The sequence below is a fragment of the Crinia signifera genome, chromosome 6 (genome assembly GCF_055691185.1).
Source record: "Crinia signifera chromosome 6, ASM5569118v1, whole genome shotgun sequence".
NCBI lineage: Eukaryota > Metazoa > Chordata > Amphibia > Anura > Myobatrachidae > Crinia > Crinia signifera.
The window spans coordinates 130,475,546-130,501,161 of record NC_139222.1 but is presented as its reverse complement, the minus strand read 5'-3'; the positions used below and the strand labels follow the sequence as shown (position 1 = coordinate 130,501,161).

At 45.1% G+C, this 25,616-nt stretch overlaps 1 protein-coding gene across 1 annotated transcript in view; it reads right to left on the bottom strand.

The window, feature by feature from the left end:
* LOC146008179 (melanoregulin-like) overlaps window positions 1-22,027 on the bottom strand; it is a 38,762-nt gene extending 16,735 nt beyond the window's left edge. The window contains exons 1-2 of the mRNA XM_083147196.1: window positions 21,816-22,027; window positions 8,659-8,818 (exon numbers count right to left, since the gene is read on the bottom strand). Of these exons, the coding sequence (XP_083003322.1) occupies window positions 8,659-8,818; window positions 21,816-21,895 (240 nt within the window). The 5' untranslated portion in view covers window positions 21,896-22,027. The remainder of the gene's footprint in view (window positions 1-8,658; window positions 8,819-21,815) is intronic.
* Between the last annotated feature and the right edge of the window lie 3,589 nt (window positions 22,028-25,616).

The following is a 25,616-nucleotide window of genomic DNA, read 5'->3' as shown; positions in this document are numbered from 1 at the left end:
ATGAACAATACAGACAAGCAGTGGGGGCACTTATATATGTGGCAACCACTACAAGGCCAGATATTTCAGTTGCCATGTCTCATCTTTGTAGGCGTGTGAGTAAACCTCGTCAAAGAGATTGGAATGCAATCAAGAGAGTCATGCAGTACCTTAAACACACACAGGACTTGAACCTGACATTGTCAGAAAAAGGAAATCTTGAATTGACAGGATATGTGGATTCAGATTGGGCAGGTGATTACAAGGATCGTAAGTCAACAAGTGGCTATTTGTTCAAGGTTGGAGACAGCCTAATATCATGGTCCAGCAAAAAGCAAATGTCAGTTGCCTTATCATCAACAGAAGCGGAATACATCTCAGCAGCTTATGCCAGTCAAGAAGTTGTTTGGTTACGTCAGTTACTACAGGATTTTGGAGAGTCAGTAGCAAAACCAACGATAATGTTTGAGGACAATCAGGGATGTATAAAACTTGCAAACAGTGAAAAGATAAATGCTAGAACCAAACATGTTGATGTGAAGCATCATTATCTACGTGATCTTGTGGAGCAAAATTTAATTCTTCTTGAATATTGTGAGACTGACAATATGTTAGCTGATATTATGACAAAGCCAGTACCAAGGCCAAAGTTTGAGGATATCAGATCTAGAATGGGACTTGTTTGAGAAGCAGTAGTTGAGTGGGGGTGTTAGACTTCTGTATGTTTATTATAGCAACCACTGTTCTCAACTGTGCTTATAGATAGATATTGTCAGTGTATGTCTGATACTTGTTGATAAAGTTTTTCAGGTACTTCCTGTTTTCTCTTCCTGGTTGTTATGCAATAGCTGGTGATGCAGCAAGCGGAGTGCAGCATGTCATCCAAGTTATATGTTCATCATTAAACATTCTTCTTGAAAATCTTACAGCATCTACTTGTTCTAAATGCGTTCCTGCTAACAAAACCTTATGGGTAGCCCTCTCACCTAGTCTCCTGGGGCTCACTTCTTTTGGGCAGAGACTATGAACCCGTTCCCCAGGAGGAAGCATTGACCAACACTGGAGTGCAAAGGGAGACCCCGAGCTGTGTGGCAAAATGAATTCCTGAAGACCCTTGCTTCAAAAGTGGTCTTTTGGCAATGCAGGTCAAGGGTTCAAGGGGTCCCTCCAAGCTTTGGCAAGGTTGACTTGAAGATTCTCTTTTCACCTCATTGGGCTTTCTGGCTCTGAGAGGATGGGGAATTAGGTCAACAGTTATTAGGACGACATATGAAAAAGGTCGACATGGTCAAAAGATTGACACAAGCATTGGTCAACATGGACACCGTATTATTTTCCAAAATAGTTTTTATTGAAGGTTTTGTTCCGTTAACACGGAAGGGGAGGGGGATACAGAACAAAGATGGGGAAGGGGAGGAGGGGGGGAATGGGAACAAGTCAACATACATGATACACAAAAGAAACAGCAATCGGTGTAATAGGCATTAACACTGTCACACTTAATACAGAGAGCGAAATTGATAAAAAAAAAAACATAAAATATAATAATAACATGAAATGGTGTCAACAATAAAGCATGGTGAATGATATGTGGTACTATACCGGAAGAGTTCTCCAGTTATTTAGGCAATGTCAAATAATAGGTTCGCCCCTTCGGGTGAGGTGATATAATTCTGCCAGCAAGACCATGATGTTGTTGAGCGGGATGGATTAATGGAAGAGGGTAGGCCCATTGTTTCCATTTGGAATGAGTGGTGGATTTTCCTAATGATTTTACTGAGTGGGGGGGGAGAGGGTTTTTTCCAATCCTGGGCTATTGCGGCTCGTGCGGCTATGAAGATGTGGCCTAATACGTAACATTTGGGGTGGGGGATATCTGATGGGTAGACATGGAGTAACGCTGGCATAGGGGACTCTTGGACAGGGACTTCCAGGATCTTTGATGCAAGGGCGAAGACTTTTCTCCATATTGGTCTTATTTTCGGGCAGGCCCAGAAAATGTGGAAGCTGTCTCCTATCTCGTTACATTCCCTCCAACATAGGTTGGAGACTGAGGGCCAGATTCTGTGCAATTTAGCAGGTGTGAAGTACAAATTATGCAGGAGTTTAAAATGCATTTCTATGTGGTTGCTGCATTTCGATATCTTGTGTGATGTATTATAGATTTTTTCCCACTGTTGTTGGGAGAGAGAGCACGCCAAACTCTCCTCCCATTTTGTTTGTATAGGGGATTTCACCTCTGTGGTGTCAGCTTGCAAACCAGAGTACCAAAAACTTATTGAACCCTTAGAGTTACCCATGCCTAATTTTGTCAAAACGTTTGTGGGGGGGAGCAATATTGGACCTGACGTTCTTATTGCACTCTTGATCCAATGGACAATTCGGTTGTAAGAGAAAAGTTCCCTATCTGGGAGGTTAAATTGGGATTGCAGCGAGGTAAACGGGGTTATGGAGACACCATCTACTAATGCGGCAATAGAGTCAATGCCGCGTTCCATCCAATTGGCTAGGTTTATATTAGGTATCAATTTTGAGAGGGCCTGTAGGGACAGAGTGCGGGAGGGGAGGGAAACATATTTGGGGGCTATTATCAATGTGTCCCATGCCGAGAGGGAATCTGATATAGCTCGAATCTTAGTGAGTGCGGGGGGTCTTGATTGGGAGGGGGTCCACAGCAGATCCGTCAGTGGTATGCTTGAGAGCAGTTGGCTCTCCAAGTCTACCCATTGTTTTTTGCCTTTAGGTAGGGACCAGTCATTTATTTGGGCCACCAGGCATGCTTGTTGGTATTTCTTTAGGTCTGGGACTTCCAATCCCCCATGCTTCCGCAATCTAGTTAGGCTCTTATATGCTATACGGGGTGGTTTTTTCTTCCATATGTATTTCAGGATGATTGAGTGGATTTTGGTGATGGTTTTCTGTGGGACTTGGTATGGGATCGCGCGGAAGAGATACATTAATCTGGGAAGAATTGACATCTTAAAAGCAGCAATTCTACCTAACCATGATATTTCCAGGTTAAACCAAGCTTTTAATAGGGCATCTATTTGGGATATTAAAGGGGAGAAATTGATTTCTATGGCGGTAGCTAATGAGTTGGGGATGTTAATTCCAAGGTATACAATGTGGTCCTTCTTCCATTGATATTTGTAGGTCTGTTGGAAAGTGGCTAGTTTATCATCGCTTAGGTTAAAGGGTAGTGCCTCAGTTTTGGTTGTGTTTAGTTTGTAGAATGATGCTATGCTGAAACGGTCAATTATGTCGTGTAGGGTTGGAAGTGAAGTATCAGGTTTCGTCGCTAAGAGGAGAATATCATCAGCAAATAGACTTATTTTATGGGAGGATGAGCCCACTTCTATACCTGGGAAGTCTAGGGACTGACGGATCTTCATTGCGAGAGGTTCTATTGCTAAGACATACATGATGGGGGACAGGGGGCATCCTTGTCTTGTTCCATTGGAAATCTTGAAAGGAGGTGTAGTGAAGCTGTTACTGAACACTACCGCATTAGGAGAGCTATACAGAGCTAGTATAGAGGAGAGGATTGGCCCCTGAAGGCCAAACCTATGCAGAGTTTCGGTAAGGAAGCCCCAATGAAGCCTGTCAAAGGCCTTTTCAGCGTCTAATGCTAGAAAAACCGCTTCTTCTCCTTTATGAGAGATATATTCCGCTAGGTCGAAAACCCTTCTAGTGTTGTCTGTTGCTTGTCGACCTCTAACAAATCCCACCTGGTCAGGATGGACCAGGTTGGGTACCAAGGGGGCTAATCTATTTGCAATCAATTTAGAAAAAATTTTTAGGTCAGTGTTTAGTAAGGCTATAGGTCTGTAATTTTGACAAAGAGAAGGGTCCTTTCCTTGTTTATGGATTGTAATAATCCGGGCCTGTAGCATTTCTTCCGGGAGAGTACCCGTGTCGGTAGCATAATTAAACAAGGAGGTAAGGGAAGGGGTCAGTTCATTAACAAATTTTTTATAAAATGCGTTGGAGAATCCATCTGGGCCTGGGGCCTTTGCACGGGGGAGGGATTTGATTACCTTTATAATTTCTTCATCTGACCATTTCGCATTAAGAGTTACTAAATCTTCTGGTGAGACTTTGGGGAAATTTAGGTCCTCTAGGAAGGAGGTTATTATGGTTGGGGTGGGTTGAGGAGTTGTCGAGTCCGAGTTGAGGTTATATAAATTATTATAAAATTTGGCAAAAGCTGCTGCTATGTCGGAAGGGTTTAGGAGCTTCTTGCCTTCCTGCGTCCGTATTAGTTTAATTCTATTTCTAGTTTGGCGGAGTCGGAGCTTATGTGCTAAAAATTTGCCTGATTTGTTACCCAAGGAGTAGAATTTCTGTTGGAGTTTGGAGTACGCATACTTCATGCGATTTAGAAACAGTTTTTGAAGCTGATTGCGGATAGATACTATTTCCCGTTTCAGGGCTCTAGATGGGAGAGATCTGTTAAGGGACTCGGCCTGGAGTAATTTCATCTCCAGCTCCTCTTGTTCTTCTAAGCGTTGCTTCTTTAACCTGGCTCCGGTTTGGATGAAAACCCCCCTAAGGACTGCTTTTAGTGCACACCAATGGGTGGGTATTGAGGTGTCAGATGTATGGTTAAGTTCTAGATACGAGGAAAGGGTATGTGATATGATTACTAAGGTCTCAGGGGAGTCTAAGATGTAATCTGGAAGTCTCCATGGTTTAGGGAAAAAATGGGAGGGGTTGGAGCTCCACACCCATGTCACTGCCGAGTGGTCGGACCAAGTAATCGGCACAATACATGCTTTCGCGGTACGTTGCAGTGACCATTTATCTGCTAGGATTAGATCTATACGTGAATATGAGTTGTGGACATGTGAAAAAAAAGTATAATCTTTTGTGGAGGGGGAATGTGTTCGCCATACGTCATAGAGGTCAAACTCATTCAGAAGGCGGCTGAGTGTGGGAGTTGTACGGGTATTTTGGAGAGGCCTGGCAGGGGCTTGGGATTTATCCAGTTTTTCGTCTGGTATCAGGTTAAAGTCACCCATAACAACTACCTGGCCCTTACGGACCTGTTGGATTGTCTCGAAGAGTTTTCGTAGGAAAGCAATTTGGTTTGTATTTGGGGCATATAGTGATACCAGGGTAATTTCTGCGTCATCCAATTTCCCCACTAAGATCAGGTATCTCCCTTCTTTGTCCGAATATTGGGACCCTTCTACGAACTGTACAGAATTATGAAAAAGGAGTGCTACACCATTTCTTTTAGCAGGGCCATTTGAAAAATAGCCTATGGGATAGCGAGTGTTGTAGAGCTTGGGAGGGGCCGAGGCCATGAAGTGGGTCTCTTGGAGGGCAATTACTTTGGCACGTTCGGCATGGAAAGTGTCTAAAGCCTGACGTCTTTTGTTTGGGGAATTTAGGCCATTGACATTTAGTGACAGAAATTTAACCATTGGGAGGGAGAAAACGAGTTAGCCTTGATCTAATGATGTGTAAGTGCACGTTGGATCCCATAGTAGGGGGGAGGGAGGGGGGATGGGAGAGCGAGGGAGGGGAGAGACAGAACAGGGACAGGGAAACAGAATAAGCCCTGAAATCAGGGCCACTGTGTTTGCCACATGGAAAGGGTGGTGGCAAAACAAAAACCATTTGGGGGGTGGCCTCAAATGGGTCTCACAGATTTATCGTAATGGAATAACAAATGAGAACAATTAACAACATTACTAAGCAAACTTTGGGAGCCTCGATCAACGACACGTCCCCTAAATGCAATAGAGCTATTATATGAAGGCTACTATTAGCAGTGAAGATAAACATGTAACAACTTACTTATAACGGGCATGTTAGTCCAATGGGCCGGGGGACGGCTGCCCCCCCCAGGCGAGGGAAACTACTCAGCCCAAGGGGGAGACAGGCGATCCCAGCCGGACCGCATGGAGAAGAAACAAAACAAAAACCAAGCATAGGGGGCAATGCCCTCACTATGTTTGACATGCAGTCAGTGGGGGTATCTTACGGTCAGGTCGAAGATACTGGAGCCGGCACTGGAACTTTCGTTTGCGGGATCTGGATGTCCCACTCTTCAAGTAGTTTCATTCCGGCTTCAATTGAGGAGATTACGAATGTGGAGGAGTCATAGCGGACAATTAATTTGACCGGGAATCCCCACCTGTACTGGATATCATTGTCTCTGAGAGCCGTGGTAATTGGGCGATAAGAGCGTCTCTTGTCCAGGGTGAATTGGGAGAAGTCGGGATAGATTTGGATGCCTCCCAAGGTGTCGGAGGAGTCCGCTTCTCTAGCTGCTTTGAGGATGTCTTCCTTCACGTGGAAGAAATGGACTCTAAGGAGAACATCTCGGGGAAAGGAGGTGGAGTAGCCGCTTCGTGGTTTCGGCAAGCGGTGGACACGATCAATGATCAGGTCTTGTGGGGAGGCCGTCGGGAGGAGCTTCTGAAATAGTTTGGTGACATAGTCTCTCAATTCTAAAGGCGCCACTGAGTCGGGGATCCCCCTTATCTTAAGGTTGTTCCTCCTTGACCTGTCCTCGATATCAGCGATCTTTTCTCGGAGGGAGGCCACTTCATTTTGGGTCTCCGAGTGTGATGAGAGCAGATCATTGTGGGATGTTACTAACTCCTGCATTTTATCCTCCAGATGGTCGGTGCGGCTTGTGATGCTCACTAGGTCGGCTCTGAGGGACTGTATAGACGTGTCCAGGCCTGTGAGGATATCAGTACGAAAGGCTGAGAGCATTGTAAGCATCGTGTGGGTTGTTAGGGGGGCTTGAGGGTCGATGCCCGCACCCAGGTCCGTTGGAATATCAGAGGGTGGGGGACCAGTCGTGGTTGAGGGGGTGGCGGGGCGTGCGGACGTGCCCGAGGAGGCACCCCGACTTGTGGGTGAATTTTTAGGGAATTGTATAAGTGCAGGAATCTTGGAGGTCCTGTTCCCTTTTTTCCCCGGCATTGTAGTAAGGCTGTATAGACAAAGGCAAATTGTAGGGGTGCAGGTCCCTCGGAGGGAGGTCGCTGGGGCTTACCGGGTTAGTTGAGGTATTATAGAGGCTCCACAGAGAGTGCAGGGTTTAAACACCCATGGTGTAGGAGATGCTGATTATGGTGTGAGACCCATTTAGGTAATTGAAATTAGAGGGCCATTAGATGGGAGAGGCTTCTGTCAGTCTGAACTCCTGACGAGTAGCAGCGCGGCCCGCGGCGCCGCTCATACAAGGACGTCTAGGGCACGTACCTTCAGGGAGATGTCAGGGTGCTGTAGGTGCACGTGTTGGGGCCCCTGACGTCACTAAATGGGGCTGTGGGTAGCTCCTGTGGCTTGGTTGTGCACTGCCCCAACCACAGCACACCCTCTCTAGTATAGACCTTTATTTATTATCTGAGGGTGTATGCCTCAGTCACTTCATTAATTGGGGGGGCCGGGCTGGTGTTATAGCTGGGCTGGGGTCCCCCACTCAGTCCCCAGCTCCCCGGCCGCCTGTGTTTAACAGCGTGTGTGCAGCTGCTGCACACACGAATCCAAGATGGCCGCCGGGACAGGAGAGGGGGAGAGACGCTGGGGCTCCACACTCCCCACTGCGCGCTAGAAGCACCAGGTCGGGGGGGGAACGTCTGGGGAGGGTGGGGGGAGTCCCGCTGACCTTGCTGTGCCGAAGGGCACCCTCCGGAGTCCCGTTTTCGCCACTCGCGGGTCACGGAGCTCAGGAGCCGGCTGGATGCAGAAATTTAGTCCCCGGCTTGAGACAGGCGTAGGCCGCAACCCGCAGGGCAGGGTTTCCCCTACCCCCGGCTCCGCAGCGCTGCTCGCCTCTGGTCTGGGGGTCTCTCAGGAGTGGTGTTTGTGCCTCCAGGGCAGTGGGGCGATCTGGGGCTGGGTTAATTCGTTTTTTTTTGGGGTGTTTGGCAGGAGCTCAGGCAATGTCCGTCCTGTCCTCTCCAAGCGCTAGGCCACGCCCCTGGACACCGTATTATTGTACTGCAGCACTCCCCTTGCTTTGGGCACGGTGCTTCGCTGTACTTGGCACACTATTATATTCTTATTCTATGCCCACTAAGATGGTAAGTAGATTTTAAAAACCCTCAGATTTGAAGTGGGTGAGGATAGAACAACCTGTAGCCAATCAGATTTTAATGTTTGCCGCAGCACAGACTATTTTGAATTATTTTTTAAGCTAATTTTGTGGAAGCAGGGAGTTGTCTAATAAATAAGATTGTTTGGAAGATCTCCTAAGCCTGTAAAAAAACAGCCTGTAAATGTCAGATATGAGCTGATTGGCTGGTACTCTCTCTCTCTCTCTCCACTATATCTGTTTTCTAAGCTTAATGCCTCTCCCCTACACATGAGAAATGTAGGCAGGTATGATGTCAATACTGAAAGATACTGGAAGGAGCAGGGTTTCCAACAGCCAGGTGAGTGTTGTGAGACTGCCAAACAGATGCAGGAAAACTGTGGCATCAAATGCATCTGTTACCATTTGTCTTATCAAAAAAAGGATGCTATTTCTGCTTCAAGTGTCAAATAGGTTTAACACCCCCCCCCCCCCCAACCACCACTTGCAAATACTCTATGTGACACATGCAGAGAGAATAGCCCAAGCCAAATACATAACAAAATAAAGCAAATGTTTAGTGTGTGACCAAGTGTAATCACTGTGTTCATATTTATGACTTGACCTCAGTCACTGACCTCTGAACCACGTCGTGTCTGTGTCCTCTTTTTAAGCAAGTTGTATAAGTCCCGGTCATCATCCCTCTCAGTGTGAGATACATCTTGGGGCTCATTCCACAGGTTAGCCTCCTCTGCTCGCCGTCGCTTCACCTCACGATCGAAGTACAAGAGTGTATCACTTTAATAATAGAGGGAAGAATCCAGGAGAATAACTATATAAAATAGGAATTCAAATCCCCAAAAAACAGATGTTTGTACTGGTCTTCTGTAGGACTTAAAGGGCATACACACAGTTTGATATGGTCTATTTTTCGATTACATTTTGCTTATATATAAATTGATTCGATTCCCGATGCGCGGCCCCCCAGGATCTAAATTGAATAACAAAAATAGACTGTGCAGGCAAGACTATATATATATATATATATATATATATACACAGGTTGAGTATCCCGTATCCGAGTATCCGTTATCCAAATTATTCCGAAAACCATACATTCCAGAAAGTGAAAAAAAATATATTTTTTTTGCTAAAAACTCACTGGGGACATTTGTAACAGCACTACTGAGGACATGATATGTATCTGGCACTATATATGTACAAGAAAATGATTGCTTGGCATTCAAATTTAATATCTGAGATTTTGTTTCATGTTTTGAAACCTTGTTTTTTGAACAAATAAAATATATTTGTGTATTTTATGTGGTAATAAAATATATTTGTGTGTATTTTATGTGTTTATACAGCATACATGCAAGATAGTTCAAAATACATAACTGAAATATTAAAATATTCCGAAATACGGAATAATCCGTTATCCAAAATTCTCCTGGTCCCGAGCATTTTGGATACGGGATACTCAACCTGTGTATATATATATATATATATATATATATATATATATATATATAGATCTGTACTATATAGCCTAAATCGAATGTGTAAGCGATTTGATCCCAATTCGACTAGGATTGAGTAGAATGTAAATCGCACACAGTGTGTACACTACTTAAAGGATGGACTATAGAGGAAACTAGTTACCCACCCATCAAAATGATGAAACAACAGAACAGTAATATATCAGTGCCAGCTGCTGTGAATGCCCCAAATAGAGCAACACTTGAATTGCTCTGTCAGGAGCCATTTAGAATTGCCCTCAGATGGGAGGAGCAGTGTTAGCCTTTTTATACAGGATACTGGTATCATTCACATATAAATCTATAACCTATAATCTATATAATTTCTGTGAGATAAAACAAGGATGTGTGGCAAGAATATTGTCATAAAACATTCCCTGTTAGAGCATGCTTTTGGGAATGTGACAAAGTATTCATACAAGTGATGCTGGGTGCTAAGCATTGAGGGATCATTTATTAGGTGCAAGCACCTTCTCTGCAGAGTGAGAGATAGTGGGCACATATAGGGATGGCCATAGTTGTACACGCCATTGATGGTGATATTGAGAACCTGAGGGCTGGGGGGGGTGGAGCTATGCTCCATGTTCCGGCACCTTGGGGGGAAAAACAATACTCATTTATGCTGTGCCATCGATGTACGGAAACCATCTGGTTCTCCTCCATCAATTACAAAAATATCCTACATCAACCCTAAACCATCGATTAATATGAATCATTGATGGCTAATGGCCATCCCTAGGCAGCAGAGCCAGATTAAGGTCTAAATGGGCCTGGAGCTGAATGATCAAGGGCCTATTATGTGCAATAATAGGGGTTGTGGCCAGCACCTAATAATGTGGGGTGTATGACCAGTGTTCTGTTTGGATGGTCTGCTCATGGGAGTGTCTGTATTTGTGTAAATACTTTCAACTAATTATATATGCAAAGAAAAACACGTGGTGCAGATGCACACTCCACATTATTAATCAATCAATCAATCAATCAATCAATCAATCAATAACAGAGGTTCTTGGTATATCAATTGGCCAAGAAATATTTGCCCATATATAACTAATTATATATGCCTAGAAAAGGCAGGGAGCTGGCATAAGAAAAATGCAGGGAGCTATATTAGCGGGTGCACTTCAAAGGTGCACCCGCAGGACGTCAATGTCCTAAGATACTTGCGGGGTGAGGCGGCACTGCAGTCATAAAAAAAATACTGGGTACTTGTTTCCTATCTGGGCGCCCACTAAGTTAATTGCGCACCATGCTATTCTCCGTAGTGAAATCTGATCGCATCGCATCGTACACATACACGATATTGAACGATGCGATGCGATGTGATGCGATCCGATTCGATTTCTCATAGGAAACAATGTTAAATGGATCAATTTACCCAAATCAGCATAGGGAAGAATGGTAAATGGGCCAGAAACCCCCAAAAAACCCACAGAGCAGTGGAATGTCCCCCCAAAAGTAGTTGACGCCACCCCGCCATCAACGTGAACCCGAAGCGTGGCGAGCGCAGCGAGCCCGCGAGGGGCGGCGGTACGCGTCCTCCGACCTTTTCATGCCCTACTATCCACTAGGGCGTGGAGTGAGAATAGAATAGTGTGGCGAGCGCAGCGAGCCACCTAGCCCGAAGCGTGGCGAGCGGACGCGGATACCTTCACAGGTAAACGCGTCCCTTCGCGGGCTTCCCAGGTGTCCGCGTCGCCATGGACACCTGGGAAGCCCGCGAGGGGACGCGTATAACTGTGAAGGTATCCGCGTCCCCTCGCGGGGCTCGCTGCGCTCGCCACGCTTCGGGCTCGGTGGCTCGCTGCGCTCGCCACACTATTCTATTCTCACTCCACGCCCTAGTGGATAGTAGGGCATGAAAAGGTCGGAGGACGCGTACCGCCGCCCCTCGCGGGCTCACTGCGCTCGCCACGCTTCGGGTTCACGTTGATGGCGGGGTGGCGTCAACTACTTTTGGGGGGACATTTCAATGTTCAGGGGTGTTTTTGGACCATTTACTATTGTTCCTATTATAATTTGGCTAAATTGAGCCATTTCACATTGTTTCCTATGGGAAATCGGATCGCATCGCATCGCATCGTTCAATATCGTGTATGTGTACGATGCGATGCGATCCGATTTCAGTACGGTGCCAAACGTAGAAAACCTGGGCGCCCAGATAGGAAACAAGTACCAAATACTGAAAGCCGAAACTTGGTAGACAACATTTCAGCACCTTTTATGTGGTCACATAAATTTACCACACCATATACCCCTTATATAAATCATGCAACACAATAGTTACCCCCTTATACTGTACTTGCCTCTGTTACATTATGCCACATGGAATGAGCCAAAATTCACACTATGGCACACAGATTGAGTCACAATTCATGTTATGCCACACAGATTAAGGCAAAATTCACATTGTGCCACATGAATTGAGCCAAAATACACACTACACCAGGCATATCCAAACATTGGGGCAGATGAATTAAGCCTTAACAAGAGATAAATGCAAGGGTGATAAGGAGAGATAAACGTCCAGCCAATCAGCTCCTTACTGACTTTTTTCAAACACAGCCTGTAACATGGCAGGTAGCAGGTGATTGGCTGGACGTTTATCTCTCTTTATCACCCTTGCATTTATCTCTTGTTAAGGCTTAATACATCTGCCCCAGTGGCCCTTACATGTTAAGACACACACCATAATCTCCATTACGTATTATGCCAAACACCATAATGCCTATTAAAATGTATGCTACATAAGTGTTGCTTACCTACATGTTCATTGCCAGGAGTTCCATGTTCATTGCCAGGGGTTCCATGCTCATTGCCATGTGGGATTACATGCTCATTGCCATGTGGGATTACATGCTCATTGCCAAGAAGGAATACATGCTTGTGGTAACTTGGGGACAGCCGCCGCCGGGCAGAAATTACAGCCATTGACAGCCGGGCAGAGAGCACGAGGCTGCCCGGCTGTATTCAGAGCACTGCTATTTGAAATCACACCCCTTTCACACCAGAAAATGCAGGGATTTACCCGGGAATATGGTCCCAGGATCATGCAGGGACATTCCCGGACTGGCCCCTTTTGCAATAGCCTAGTCCCTGCATTTTCTGGTGTGAGGGGGAGAGAAAACCACCCCCGCCCCCCTTTAAACAACCAGCTATATCTTCGGAACCAACTGACCCATTTACTTCGAATGATTTTGGTCCTGTGAAACTCGGCCGTTTGGTTCCAGAGAAATCTGTCCTCAAACAACATGAACAGCCATGAAATTACATTTCAGAACTGAAAAAAATTGGTTTACCCGCAATATCTCTAGAACCAATGAACCCATATGGACCAGGTATCAGATTGAAGGCCCAGCGATTTGAGCTCGACTGAGATCAACCTCGAGCTTCTGTGATGCCGGAGGGGAAACTGGCAGCCGTTGGAACCGGGTGGAGGTCGGAATTAGCGGGTCCCATGTTATACTATGGGGAAAACGTTCCAGGTTTGCCTGGCGGTATCTCTGGTTCCCGGGGGGCTAGCAACGCGGGGCTGGGCTCGTTGGAAAGCCCTGCCCCTCAGCTACAAAATGGGCATATTTGAAGAGTGGGCCTGGAGCTGTAGCTCCATCAGGCCCATTGTTAATCCGGCCCTGCTAGGCAGGTGCAAGCCAGTGTTGTTAGGAGGGAGGGAACACAGCAGACAGGTGAGTGCTTGGGATGGGGGAGAGCAGCCAGGTGATTGCTTGCGGGGTAGGGGACAGAGGCTGGGTGAGTGCTTGGAGGGTCATAATAATAATAGAATTATCCTTAATGTACTGAGAAGTACTATGAATTTAGCAGGAGGTAGCCAAATAAAGAATATCTTTTTGTGTGCCATTGTTGTTTTTAAATGAAGATAACAGGTCATGTGCCTTCATGTAAATAAAATGATGGTAATAACAAAACATTGTTTATTGGTCATCTCTACATTAATAGTACCTTGTTCTTGGCACAGTGAGCACAGATATGCAGAATTTATAATCCTTTACTAATTACATATTGCTCCTAACCCAGTGCATGCTACACTTGCCGCCATGGCCATAACTAAAGTGTTGTGGCACAGATCACGATGCGGTGGGGGCAGAACCTGCTATGCTCCCCACAGCTGCCGCAATCCCTATTTCAGGGAACATGCTGCCAAACATGTTAAGGTAAATGTGCGTCCCGATCGGTTTTCATACATGGAGAGAGAATGTCTGAACAAGCAGGTGGATTGCTGCCATAGGAGCCCCCATTTATTATGGATTGCATATACCAGGGGTGGCCAACCTGTGGCTCTAGAGCCGCATGCGGCTCTCCCCCTGTTAAAGTGCGGCTCCAGCTCCCACTGCTGCCCGCCGCCCACCGTCTGTCCCCGTCCCCGTCCCCATCACCCGCTGCCGGTTCCTCGAATCCCTTCTCCTTCTGAGGGGAGTAGAGCGCGCATTGCTTATCTCTCCTACCCCTCACTGTGCATCCTTGTGACTGGGTCATCCGCCAATCAGAGCTCGCGGGCCGGCAGCCAATCAGGAGCCTGTCCCGCGATGTGGGGGCATAGCAGTTTGAGGCACTGTGGGGGCATAGCAGTTTGAGGCACTGTGGGGGGCATACCAGCTTTTTGGCACTGTGGGGGCATACCAGCTTTTTGGCACTGTGGGGGCATAGCAGTTTGAGGCACCGTGGGGCATACCCAGCACCGTGGGGGGCATACCTGGCACCGTGGGAGCATATGTGTATCTGGCACTATTGGGGGCATATGTATATATGGCACTGCTCTATTGGAGGCATATGTGTATCACACCCACCCAAGGGGTCCAAAAATACCATGCCCCTTTTTGGGCACGCGCGTCGAATGCGCGCGCATGTTGTTGGCTCTTTACCTCTGACCGGTTGGCCACCCCTGGAATATACAATGTGATCTAGCTGGGATCTTACCGCCCAGGATCGCATTGTAATGTGTGATCCCAAGGGCCATATGTAGGTCTCTGCTGACGCAGGGACAAGGGCTCCAAAAGGATCTGCTTTGCTGGGGGTCTGTACATCCGCAGTTTGCGCTGATCCCTGGATGACCAGACTGCCCTGCCGGCAATGCAGTAAGTAGCCCATAGGCTATGACATCTCAGAATGGCGGTAGCTGCGGAAGCCGATGCAATGCTGCCCAATATTGGTACATCGCAGCATCACATCCCCCATAGAAACCTACCTGCTGTGGCCTCTCCATGATACATGCCGGGGGGTACTTTATATTCGTGGCTTAACCACGAAAACAGAGAATTAGCCACAAATATTGAATAATAAATGGGCCCCATAGTCTCCTCCCACCAGTCACTCAGCCACCAGCATGGAGAGCTCTTTGACGAGCATACTGTTGCCTGAGAGGCTCCTCAAAAATTATGCTGCTACTATATGAATGGCCAAGGCAAATTTACCTCTACTGCCTCTCTGTGACTGATCTTGGCCGTAACAAGGCCTTTGAATTTTGGATAGAGCAGTTGGCATCTGTTCTTCTTGATGCTTTTTGGTGTGATTCTGCTGCCATTGGTGGTCCAATCAGGAAGGTATTCAGCATACATTACGTATGTATCCTTGGATCTCCTGGCTAGGCGGTCAGCCTTTGCTGTCTAAGCCAGGAGGTCTTATGGGAGGCTGATACATCTGAGTTATTATTTTGGTCCAGAGCTGGATTATATCATGCCTTTATGCTACAAGAGGTAAAATCTAATAATGGCCCTTGTTCAGATTCATCCGCTCCCCTGCATGTTCACTCAAGGGAGCTATGTTTTGTCCATCCGTTATGCGCATGTGCAGCCGCTGTGTACAAGTGGCTATGGCGAATAAATTATTTGCTGGCGCCTGCACACATCAGTGCGGGTGGGGGGCGCGGGTTTGCAGGCCGGGGAATTTGCCCTCAGGAACGCCCAGCGTTTCATGGACGTTACCAGGAAAACACTGGGCGTTCTCATGGTAATTCCCCGATGATGCAGGTATGAGGGGTGGGCATCTGACGTCAGCAGATGTCAGATGCCCGCTCACTTCCCATACAGATACTCGCAAGAGGTGTCTTTCATTTGCGAGCGCTAGAAAAATTAGTTGATGGTACCCGACCATCGAATGATTTTGTTCCCACACACAAGGCTGCGAATGGATGAGTATGCTAATCACCCATTCGCATGCCTGCGGGTAATAATGCCATACAGGGGGGGGGGGGGCAGGTGGCTGTGCGGGTGGTGGGCAGGGCCGGAGCTGGCGGCGGCAGCGGGGGGTCCCTGCAGTCAACATGAAATAACAAGCGCTATCCGCTGGGCAATGCGGAAGCGCTTCTGTTTTGGAAACACTGGCTGCACGGCGCCCGCTAATTGGCTGAATCTCAGCGCGCGGCCAGTGTTTCCAAAACAGAAGCGCTTCCGCATAGCCCGGCGGATAGCGCTCGTTATTTCTTATTGACTGCAGGGACCCCCCGCTGCCGCCGCCAGCTTTATATACGCACAGCGCCGCAGGACAGGTACCCGGGCGGCAAGGGGGGCGAAATACCGCCCTCCAGTGGCCGGCGCCCTAGGCAAATGCCTAGATTTGCCTAGTGGTGGCGCCGGCCAACGACTGGTGGACTCGCAGGCTTGCAAGTCAACCAGAATAAGGGCCAATATCTCAAATGCCTCCAGTTTGGGCCTTTTTAATTTTATGGACAGGTTTGTTCCGTGCCCTACAAGGATCAATCAGGAGCCTGGAGAAGAGGTCAGCTCCATGGCTGCTTCACTGCAGCAGCAAGATATTCTAGCCTGGAGTTAGTGAACAAGCAGTGATGCATAGTTTTAGTTTTGGGTAAAACATCTTCTGTTCCTTTTGCAAGAAGGTTGGGGTCATGGGTTTCGTAGGTCTTTCTTAAAAGTCACAGATTTCAGCCTGTCTCTTTTGTTCCAAAAAAAGGCTGGTCTTTAACTTTAAAGTACAGAACTTTAAACAAGGTGTTCTACCTTATGTCCCACCTGCTATGCACATTTAAATCTGGTCTTGGATTTCCTTTTGAAGGCCCATATTTCAACCTATTGAGTCTGAGATTAATTACTTGGTAGTTCTGCTTCCTGATAGTCGTTGCTTCTGTTAGAAGCGTACTTAAATTGGCAGCCCGGGCTTGTAGTTCCCCACTGTTAGTCTCCCAGTCTGAGCAACATTTCATTAAGGTTGTCTCCAGGTTTTATTGTCCTTCCAGTATATAACCCTTCCAGCTTTTCAGCAGTCTGGTTCCACAAATCTTCTGCATCTTGTGTGGTCCTGGCCTTCCAGATCTACCTTCATCACACTTTACAACTCCACCAGCCTATTGTTGCACTATGATGCTCATAGGAGAGACTGACTGTCCTCCAAGCATTGAATCGCACAGTGGACTACCACAAATATCACACAGGCTTATTTCCATGAACAGAAAGGTAACATATTTCATTAGGAAGCACTCACTCTATTCAAGCTGGGAGTATTTATTGGGAAAGGCAGGCACCTTAGTGAAGCAACTGCAGGGCAGCAACCTGGACAACTGTGGACACATTTATCAAGTTATACCAGTCAAAGAATGCCAGTTACTTGTGTACAGCCTCGACAAAGCATATCCCACATTTTGGCTTGGTTTGGGAGAGTCTACAACAGTGATGGCTACCCTATGACACACGTGTCACGCCAAGGCACTTTGAGTGACACACGTGCTGACCAACCGGTGTGCAGATAGGAAGTGAAGCGGCTAAGCCAGCACGCATGCTGAGCCGCCGCCTGGAAGGGGACAGAGGGGGCGTTGCCTGTCCGCTGAAGTTAGCAGAGCTAGCTGCAGCTCTAGTCCACCCCAGCGGCTGTAGTCAGGCCTGTGCTGCTCCTGCTCTCTATAGTCCACCCCCACTGCTGTAGTCGGGCATGTGCTCAGGACTACAGACCCGCCTCCTGCCACTGAGTCCTGGCACCTGATCGACAGAGGCTACCAGAGGAGCTTTGGGTGAGGACTGGGCTCCGGCGTCCATTTTGACCTTTCCCACACATTGTCTCTGTTGAAAACTCTGCAGGTTCCGAACACCACACTATTCAGTGTTTCTATTGGCACTAGTAGTTGCCTTTTTTGACAGACACTGTATTAGTGCAGCAGTTAAATTTTATATCTTGCTCTTTCACAATACTTTCATATTTATAATGGGCATCACGGTGTGTGGCATATGTATAATGGAGCATCACGGCGTGTGGCATATGTATAATGGGCATCACAGCGTGTGGTATATGTATAATGGGTCATCACGGCGTGTGGCATATGTATAATGGGGTATCACGGTGTGTGGGATATGTATAATGGTCATTACGGTGTGTGCAAATATCACCAAATTATTGATATTTCTTGAAGTGACACACAACTCAAGGAAAGCTACACCTTTTTACGTTTATCAATACACCAAGCTGAAAAGGTTAGCCATCACTGGTCTAGAAGCATCCCCAAATTGGATGCTACAGGACAAAGGATTTTTTTTTGGTATTCACCATAAAATCTATTCTTTGTACTACATCTGGGTACAGTGCACTCCCTTAGTATTGTATGTTGTTTCTTGTTAAGCAAGTTGTATGTTATGTTGTCCATTATGCTTTGTTATAACCCTATCAGACAGAAAATAAATTTGCTGGATGAAGCAGTTCATCCTGGTAATTTTGTGAATGACACAGGTCCTTTTTCTGTGTGAAAGGGCACACCCGTGTTGTAAATCCCATGTCTCTGACCCTGGAATTGACCAGGACACAGGATTTATGACCCGGGTTGACCCCTTTCACACAGAAGAAATACCCGTGTTATTCAGCAAATTACCGGGTAGAAATTTAAAAAACCCGGTAATTTGTTCTTCTGTGTGAAGGGGGGTCAAGCTGCTCCCGGCAAAATGACACGGCATTTGAAATGCCGTGTATTTGCTGGGATTTTCAGACTTTTCTGTCCGAAAGGGGCATTAGTTATACCCCTTTTACATCACTGAAATAACCTGGGTCACAACTTGGTATAAAATGATCCTTGAAGAATAACCCAGGTCCAGAGATCTGGGATTCCAACCCGGGCACCTAGCAGGGTTTGACCTGGGTAATAGGGCGGTATGAATTGATTTAACCCAGGTCCTGATTACAGCATAAGGATGTCATCTCCAAGCACCAGTAGAATAGTTGATACTGCATACACATGTAGAGTAAATGGGGCTAACCCAGAGTTGCAGTGTAAATGGGATCCATCCTGGGATAGAACCATGTTCCAAATTGCAGGCTGTACAGGGGATTTTTGTGTGAATGGGGTATAAACAAACTGGAGATTGTTGAAGGTAGGAGGGCAAAAGACGGGAGACCTCAAATTTAGTTTTAGTTTACTACAGGCATTCCCAACCATGGTCCTCAAGGCACACCAACAGTGCAGGTTTTGTAGATATCCAGGCTTGAGCACAGGTGACTTAATTAGTATCTGAGGGATTCTGATTAAACCATCTGTGCTGAAGCCTGGATATCACTAAAACCTGCACTGTTGGTGTGCCTTGAGGACCGTGGTTGCGAATGCCTGGTTTACTATGTATACCCATTCCTCTAAACCATGGGTCTTCAACCTGTGGCCCTCCAGATGTTGTGAAACTACATGTTCCAACATGCATTGCCACATTTTTTCCTATAAGAGCATGCCAAAAACCCTCAAGGCATGCTGGGATATGTAGTTCCACAACATCTGGCAGGCCACAGGTTGAAGACCTGTGCTCTAAACCAAGACTGGCCAAACTGGTCCTCAAGATCTACCAACAGTCCATGTTTTCCAAATCACCAAGCTGGTGCACAGCTGTAGTCATTACTAATCGTCACATTTTCAAACCTGCTGCATTCATTCCTACTATAGATCCACAGGTTGCCGAAAAACATGAACTGTTGGTAGATCTTGAGGACAGGTTCAACTACCCCTACTCTAAACCAAAGCATAGCAATGTCTTCTATATGGATTACCAGGAATGGATTTTACTGTGAGTACAAAATAACTCCCACTGGTATTTCTGGTTTTATGTATCTTATATATTGTTGTCAAAATATAATTAGAAGTTTCTTGCAACAATTCAACATACATTTGGCTATAATATGTTATGAAATACAAGATATGTTCTGCGATCTGTGAGACCCCCCCCCCCCCCCCCCGTTCTCCCCCACAGCTTTCCTAGCAATCTTATTCATGTAAAATATCAATGTCCCAATAACACATGTTAGCATGTCATCTACTAGCAAGAGGTATAAGGGCGTGACCAGGTCTAGAAAGGTCAGGAAGTGGTGGTCCTGGAATGCATTTTTCTCTTCCACCTAATTAACCCAATCCCCTCCCCCATTAGGCATAGACAGTGGTAAGGTTTTTGGCATCTTCCTGCAAACTATAATGCTTATTTGTTAGAATTAGTTTGAACTAGTTCCACCTCCTCAACTTGGTGGAGGCTGAACTAGTTCCACCTCCTCATCACAGGTGGTGGAACTCAATTCTAACATGTCCCCCACCACCACTTTAACCCCTGTGTATAATACAACCAGCCCAGAACACTTAGAAAAAGGGCAGCTATCATCCACTGGTGTACACAGCTTTACCACTACAAAAAAACTGGAGCAGAAAATTGGTGTTCTTTCAATTAAAGTGGTAAGAGCTGATTAGGACACAACCAAATATTTCATTCCATTTTCTACACTGCTCTAGAAAAGCATTTAGGAATCAATCCATGGTAATAGGTTACAGCACCAGATTAATCAGTAATGTAAATGAATGTGTAATATCTAATATCTATTATCTTCTAGAAAAAGGCATGTCCAAACTGTGGCAAAACGACACATCCCAGCATGCCTTGCCATAGTTTTAGCATTCCCTAATAGCAAAACTGTGGCAAGGCCTGATGGGACTTGTAGTTACACAACAGCTGGAGGGCCATAGTTTGGACATGACTGTTCTAGAAGGTGCTAAATAAGCAGAATCTGATATGGGCAACATCCCATCTTCAATAGAACTCCCATCTTAGTAAATGTACCCCTTCGTGAACAATGCAGTTCAGTAATATGAGAACTCAACTGAAGCACCACACCTTTCCATTAAGCATATATATATATATATATATATATATATATATATATATATTAACCACCATACGACCTATCCCTTCCTTTCCTTAGACTGGGTACACAATAATGATATATCGGCCATTCAAAACAACCACCAATATATATCGCAAGCAGGTCGACGGGTGTATGCATAGTTTACAGACAAATAGTCTTGGTCCTGCAGCATAGCTAATGGCCAAAATATCTTCAGATATACTGGCACATCTGGCTGTGTGTTCGGATGTTCCACAGACCCCATGCACTGGGTGGACAAATTTGAATGCCTGCCCAGGACGTATATATTGAGCAACCAATCGGTATGTGTAAATGCTTACCTGAATTGGCAGGACAGACATTCGAGGAACATTCTGCTGTGGTACTGTATGTAGCCAGAATAAAGGGCCTTATTTTGGTTCATTCTTTCTGACAAAATCCTTCTTAGATGGGCAAAACCATGTGCACTGCAGATGGGGCAGGTGTTACTTGTGCAGAGAGAATTAGATTTGGGTGGGGTTTTACTTCAAAGTGAGATCTATATTGCAGTGTAAAAATAAAGCAGTCAGTATTTTCCCTGCACAGAAACAAAATTACTCACCCAAATCTAATTCTCTCTGCACATGTTACATCTGCCCCCCCCTGCAGTGCACATGGTTTTGTCCATCTAAGAAGGATTTTGTCAGAAAGAATGAACCAAAATAAGGCCCAGTATGAGGTATCCAGTACAAGGTTCATACATAACAACTGAAAACAGTTATAGTATAAGCTGAAACATTCAGTCTACCCAGTGGTTATTTTCAGTTATCTAAAATGATTGTAAACTTCTCAAAATATTCTCTTAGAATATGTCAAATACCTCAGCTGCTGTCTAAGTGTAAACCCGGGAATGCACTGACATATGTTGTCTACCTCTACCTTTCCGTTTTCCAAACTGAATTTCTATATTAGGAAACTTTACAGCAGAATAAGCATAAAAACAGTAACCTAACCGTATGTATAAACCAAACGTTTAACATTTTGTAGATATTAAGTTCAAAAACAGACCTTACATGTACAGTACTGCTTACAGTGTCCATAGCATAAAAGAAGTCTATCCTAAAGCCTTTACTAATAAAGAAGTTTTGTTCTGGATTTTGCGCGTACTGTAGGACGGTTACCTGATTAAAGGACTTTTCTCTGGTCGGTCTTCACGGCAGCAGCAGCAGAAGAGACGGTAGAAAGATCTGCGCTCTGCCATACTGGGGGTGAAAACTGAAGCACAGGCGTTGTCGTTTTAGGGTCTAAGCATTGGTGGTGTTAAACAATTCATTCAGTGTAATTGGGATGAAAGAACAAGGCAGTCACATGGATGGCAGAACAACTTGCAGCCTCAAGCTAAGAAGCATGATAAGTAATGGATAGCATAATAGACACCTTTTATCATCATATGGTTTGCAGACAGGACACAGAAATATTCAGTGTGGGACATTCTCTGTGGTGTCGAGAGCATACATACAGCATTATAAGAAAGCAAGACGGAATATGTGAATAAAATACCTTATTGTTAAATATAAAGTAACCATATGCAACAAATGAGTCTTCTGGCTATATAATGCACAAGGCTGCTGCCTAACCTCATATTTAGATATTATATGTACTGTATATTTATATGTATACATCACTGACCATGATCTAAACAAGTCATGTGACAAGTGATGTCACTGTTCTCACAATAAAGAGCAACTCTGCGACATGCCCCAGCTATTCCAAGCAGTTTCATATGTGGCAAACTAACTGCACCAGAATTACCGTACCATACTGACAGCATCCCCTAAAAGTATAAGTCTATAAATACATCTATAGTTGTGCAGTATTCTCTCTGCTTCTTCTAGGACAGACCTAACAGGGCCCAGAGGATATTAATACTTGTTAGTGAGATTTTTTTTAACAACCTCTTTGTTCTCACATTTACTTTTAAATGTTCTTTTATTTTCATGAATAAACTCCTATTAGAATCTCACTCACCTACTGTGTAACAGCCTCTAAAGCCAGCCAATTCAACCAGCCTCTATACAAATGATTTTCAGGTTATTTTTATTTTTTACAGATGTAGTCATGTGGAGTTGTGCATTATACAGCAATGTATGTATTGTAGCGCATCTTTCCTCACAGGCTATAGCTTTAGTGTTCACTCTCGTACCCTGCATCTTTCAAAAAGGGTGCAATTCCTCATCCCTACCTGTGGTGTCCTAGGTCTGGTCTGCATATCAGTGCTGAAATACAGACCAACCTCTGCTAGAAGCAACACAGCAATCGACACCCCAGACAAGGAAAGGGAACTGCATGGGTTTTGGTAGATACATTGTACATTTTTCCCCCATGTTTCCCCCATGGATATTGGACTTCATTCAAAGTTGACTCTGCATTGCTGAAAACAACCACTAAATTGTCAAATCGGTGTGCATTTTTGTCAAAATACACATGGATTGGTGCGTCAGAGATTGAATAAGTCTTCTCGAAGCGTGGCAATAGTTTCAAACCGTCACCCCCTATACCTATGCAAAAACTAATCTTACCACATCACTAGCATCCGGACCCCTGTACATAAAATACATAAACTTTACCTGAAGACAACACTATCAATTACATTTAGGGATATTTTGTTAACTACATAAATTGCTCCTATGTCAAAAAATGAATTAATGTAGCATACATCACAATTTAGTGCATGGACTGTAATTTAATGGGTACGACACATAAAATAACTGGCCAAAATGGTAAAGATAGCTATTACCGTTTATTGCCATTGTGACCATACAAGACCAAGCAATAGCAGAAACCAACCTGCCCCTGGCCACCCAATATTGGATGTCCAGGATCAACTTCACACATTTATTCTACAGTGCTGTGTGTTTAATATATGGGGTAAGAACATGTTCTTGTATCCTTAGTGAGCAATGGCTCATGCATACTGGACCCCTCAGTGATGTTATTGATACCAATGTGGAAATTAGGCATAACATAAATATCCCACACAGTGATATTGGCAGACACGTGTATTTTCAAACATTTGTTCAATCTGCAAACTGGCTGCTTCCTTTATAGAGGTGAGGACACTTCTCAATGCGAGCTTAATGGGCATCATTCAGGTGTGGTTGCACCTGTGCCCATTGTTACAAAATACAAATTTCAATGCAACGCACCAGGCCTGTCCTTTGCATGTATGAAAGGGCCCTGCTGCATAGGACTCAAGAATACATTTATATAAGAAGAAACCGGTTTGTATAGAACATCTTAAACTTTTGTTTGTAGGTGGTATAGTGAAATACAAATATTAGGCTGCTTAACCACAACAACCCCTGAGGGTTTTAGGGGTCCAGTAACCACAAGATCTTCCCCAAATGTGGTATAGCGCCAATCAATTAAATGAGTCCATGTTCTCCAAATGAAGCAAACAAGAAGAAACTTCCAAGTATGGCTTTGGTTTTATGAAATTTTCATTTATTTATGATCCCTAATCATCAAAATAGTGACTTCAAATCCATGACTCATACCCCTTTTACACCACCGCAAAACCCCGGGTCAGCGGAATTGTAAATGGGACACGCGGTGTCCCATTTACACTGACCTGGGTAGAACACGGTTAGGACCTAGGTAGAGGGTGGTGTAAATAGCGTCCGCAGGTTGGATGAGGGGCACAGACATCCTGCGCTGTTCATTTCATTAAATTGGCGCTATACCACTTATGGGGAAGATATTGTGGTTACTGGTCCCTAAAACCCTCAGGGACCTTTGTGGTTAAGCAGCCTAATAATTGTTTTTTTTTTAATTGTGCTGGCATATAGCTTGTATTGAATATATATATATATATATATATATATAATGTCACATAAAACCAGCAATGGCTAAGTAAATAGAAATACCGGTACTTATGTAATATCTGGGCTTCCGTTTTTCTTATGAGACCGCATCCGCTCGCCACGCTTCAGGCACGGTGGCTCGCTGAGCTCGCCACACTATATAAAATCAACTCCATGTGTAGTTGGATAGTAGGGGTATGAAAAAATGGGGTGCATTTAACATGGGAGTCCAGATAATACATAAGTACCGAAATACCTACACCAAGTTAGGCTTCTGTTTTTTTTCTGTATTGTATCTATTAGTGCAATGTATTACACATACTTCATCACCTCTGCATGTCTATCATATTGTACATTTTGAATTTCTTTTTCTTTAATATTGGGAACAAATCTCAAGCTCTTATCTAGCTTTGGGTTTCACAGGATCAAAGCTCACATAAAAGCTAGACTGTGGTTACACTATGCCAGAACAGAACTATACAGAATAGCCTCACTCATTCTCCCCATCCAATGAGCCGTAACTCATTTTAAGAGAATAAGGTAAGGCAGCCAGAAAAACCCTTGGAGGGGGGGGGGGGGGGATGTCTTTAGGTCTATTTCCGCCATAAGGTTCGGATAGGCCTGTTTCTCAAGATCAGATGGAGCATTGCACAGGTAACTGAAATTTCAGGTCCCCTAAGGGAGGCGTAACCTCTATGACTTGGGGGGAAGGCCTTACCAACCACCCTCTGTTTTTAAGCAGGAAACCAGCATGGACTGCACTGAGACAGAGGCAGAATTCCAAGAAAGTCCTATTTATTTGTTTATATAAAATGTGGGGTTGGCATCAGGGCGTGGGCTGGACTGTCTCAGGGCATCACAACTTAAATACACAGTCACTTTTTATATCATGTTTGTCTTATTTATGTATGCACTCTTTTTTTCACACACTCTCTACCTCCAAACATATAGTACGGACCTTCATACATATTGTGATGCCCTGGGGGTCCTTAGCTGGATCATGTTTCGGGGGTTCCCTGCGTCCCAGGTGGTGACCCCATAGTGTTAGGGACCTGCTCGACAAGAGGTGACCTGGACGATTGGTGGGCAGGCCAATATCACTGGCCAATGATATACTAA